The 2,500-nt window shown below is 41.6% G+C and overlaps 1 protein-coding gene across 1 annotated transcript in view; it reads left to right on the forward strand.

Annotated features, from left to right (window-relative positions):
• The window catches only part of LOC122255226 (putative neural-cadherin 2), a 108,213-nt gene that overhangs the window by 68,276 nt on the left and 37,437 nt on the right, over positions 1 to 2,500 (forward strand). Inside the window, exon 13 of the mRNA XM_086551704.1 lies at positions 1,028 to 1,339. Within this exon, the coding sequence (XP_086407830.1) occupies positions 1,028 to 1,339 (312 nt within the window). The remainder of the gene's footprint in view (positions 1 to 1,027; positions 1,340 to 2,500) is intronic.

Below are 2,500 nucleotides of genomic sequence, written 5' to 3' on the forward strand. Positions count from 1 at the left end.
CACACACACACACACACACACACACACACACACACACACACACACACACGTCTCAGAAAGTCTGTAGTGCAACCAGACATACCTTTCATTTTTACCAATATCAAACGTGTATATATATATCCATATTACTAATGAAGAAGGTGAAAGGAACTGCTACTATCTCTTCATTCTTACATTAATGTGAAATTACATCCTTCGTAGAAATAGATACCTATCAATAATTTATTCATATCTGTCCCTTCTCATTTACATTATAGTAAATTATAGTCTTTGACTTCAGAAGCTGAAACGAGCGTGCAAGTAAATAGACATCAAGTTCATTACAAGTTAAAGAGTAATGCATACACGAAATTTCCCTTGTATCTCTATTTTCATATTCATAATCAAAGAATATGTTTCTGGTGATATCCCTGCATTGCAATTTACAGGAAAAAAGGGTTGCAGAAATGCACATTTTAGCTTTAATTCTAAGCTGACCCATAGATTTATAAAAAATGGATTTCCATGATTAATGCAAGCAATGATTCCCGTACCAAAAAGAATGGAATGAATTCATGTGCCATTTTTGTCTTTAAACGCAAATAAAGTTCATATCGAAGAGACAACATTGAAATTGACTGTAGCTTTATTCTATCTAATCTGTTTGTGTATCCTGCTGTAGTATTTTGTCGGAATTGTCTTTGTGTTTTGTTCCAAAATAAGCTCACAGTGGGACGACAAATGATGAAAAAGAATAGATACAGAATACCTGTCGTAACACACTGATGTGACAGCAAAATGAAAGCAGTATTATTTATACATTGAATGCAGAGAATATGTACTATGCTCTTATTAAGCTTTTTTTCGAATCTCCTATTCATTTCTTTATAACAATTACTCATTCGCATTACATAACCATTATTCCTTTCTCCTATTATCATGCAAATGCATACCCTTTTTCTCATTACCATTGCACCACCCTCGTCTATCTGACAAATTCCAAAATGGCGACGGAAGCAAACCCTGTGAACTTTATTATCTCACTCAGGATGGCGGAGGCGTGTTGGGAAAACTAGTATCGGGCATCCAGAGAGCCTTAGGAAAGTCAGCGCTGAAGATCGAAATAGTCAGCGTTCACGGCACTGAACTGAGTCCCCCTCCACTCCTCTCCTTTGATGTCCCGAGTTCTTCTCGCGAATTCCAGCTTCGCAGCGACTCCTCTACACACTCGTCCTTCCCCGAGCTCTCCATGCCAAAAGGCGCACCTTCGTCGTGTGTTTGGATGAGCGTCCGGGAGCCAAGCGGTGATTTCATGGACCCTGTGAAGCTACAAGGACTTCTTCAGCTTCACTCGAGAGAGGTTTGTGTCAAAGGCACCTGTTCGTTACTTACGGCTGGAGAGGCTAGACTCGAAGAATCTGTGTGATTTCTCCTCTAAAGCCCTTTTCTCTCTCTCTCTCTCTCTGTCTTTCTCCTTTCTCCTCTCTCTTTCTCTCTCTCTTTCTGTCTTTCTCCTTTCTCCTCTCTCTTTCTCTCTCTCTCTCTCTCTCTCTCTCTCTCCTCTCTCTCTCTCTCTATCTATCTATCTCTCTTTCTTTCTCTCTCTCTCTCTCTCTGTCTCTGTCTCTGTCTCTCTCTCTCTCGCTTTCTCTCTCTCTTATTTTGTTGATTAAGACATTCTTCTATTATTTCCGCGTGTTTGTTCAGTTGTTACTTACGTTTTGAAAATAGGGATTACAATCTCCCTGGGTTAGAAGGAAAGGGATAAATGTGAATAGGCAACTACTTCACACTATCTTCTACTTTGCGTTGTTTTTCCTTTTTATTAACACACACGCACATACACTCACTCACAGAGGGCGAGAGAGAGAGAGAGGGGGGGGGGGGGCAAACAGATAGAGAAAAAAAGAGAGAGGGGGGAGAGAGAGAGAGAGAGAGAGAGAGAGAGAGAGAGAGAGAGAGAGAGAGAGAGAGAGAGAGAGAGAGAGAGAGAGAGAGAGAGAAAAGAAAAAGAAGAGAGAGAGAGAGAGAGAGAGAGAGAGAGAGAGAGAGAGAGAGAGAGAGAGAGAGAGAGAGAGAGAGAGAGAGAGAGAGAGACAGACAGAGAAAGAGAGAGAGAGGGGTGGGGGAGACAAACAGAGGGGGGTAGAAGGAGAGAGAGAGAGAGAGAGAGAGAGAGAGAGAGAGAGAGAGAGAGAGAGAGAGAGAGAGAGACAGACAGACAGACAGACAGATAGACAAAGAGAGAGCGAGGGGGAAGACAAACAGATAGAGAAAGAAAGAGAGAGCGAAGGGGAAGACAAACAGATAGAGAAAGAAAGAGAGAGGAGGGGTAAAGGAGAGAGAGAGAGAGAGAGAGAGAGAGAGAGAGAGAGAGAGAGAGAGAGAGAGAGAGAGAGAGAGAGAGAGAGAGAGATAGAGAGAGAGATTGAGAGACATACAGAGAGAGAGAGAGGGGTGATATAACGCTGCAACGTACCTTGTAATTATGAAGTTAATATAAAGTAGATATATTTTTTTA

Source organism: Penaeus japonicus, unplaced genomic scaffold, assembly GCF_977035675.1.
Source record: "Penaeus japonicus unplaced genomic scaffold, GWHDUDI00000001_assembly GWHDUDI00000025, whole genome shotgun sequence".
In the NCBI taxonomy this organism is placed as follows: Eukaryota; Metazoa; Arthropoda; class Malacostraca; order Decapoda; family Penaeidae; genus Penaeus; species Penaeus japonicus.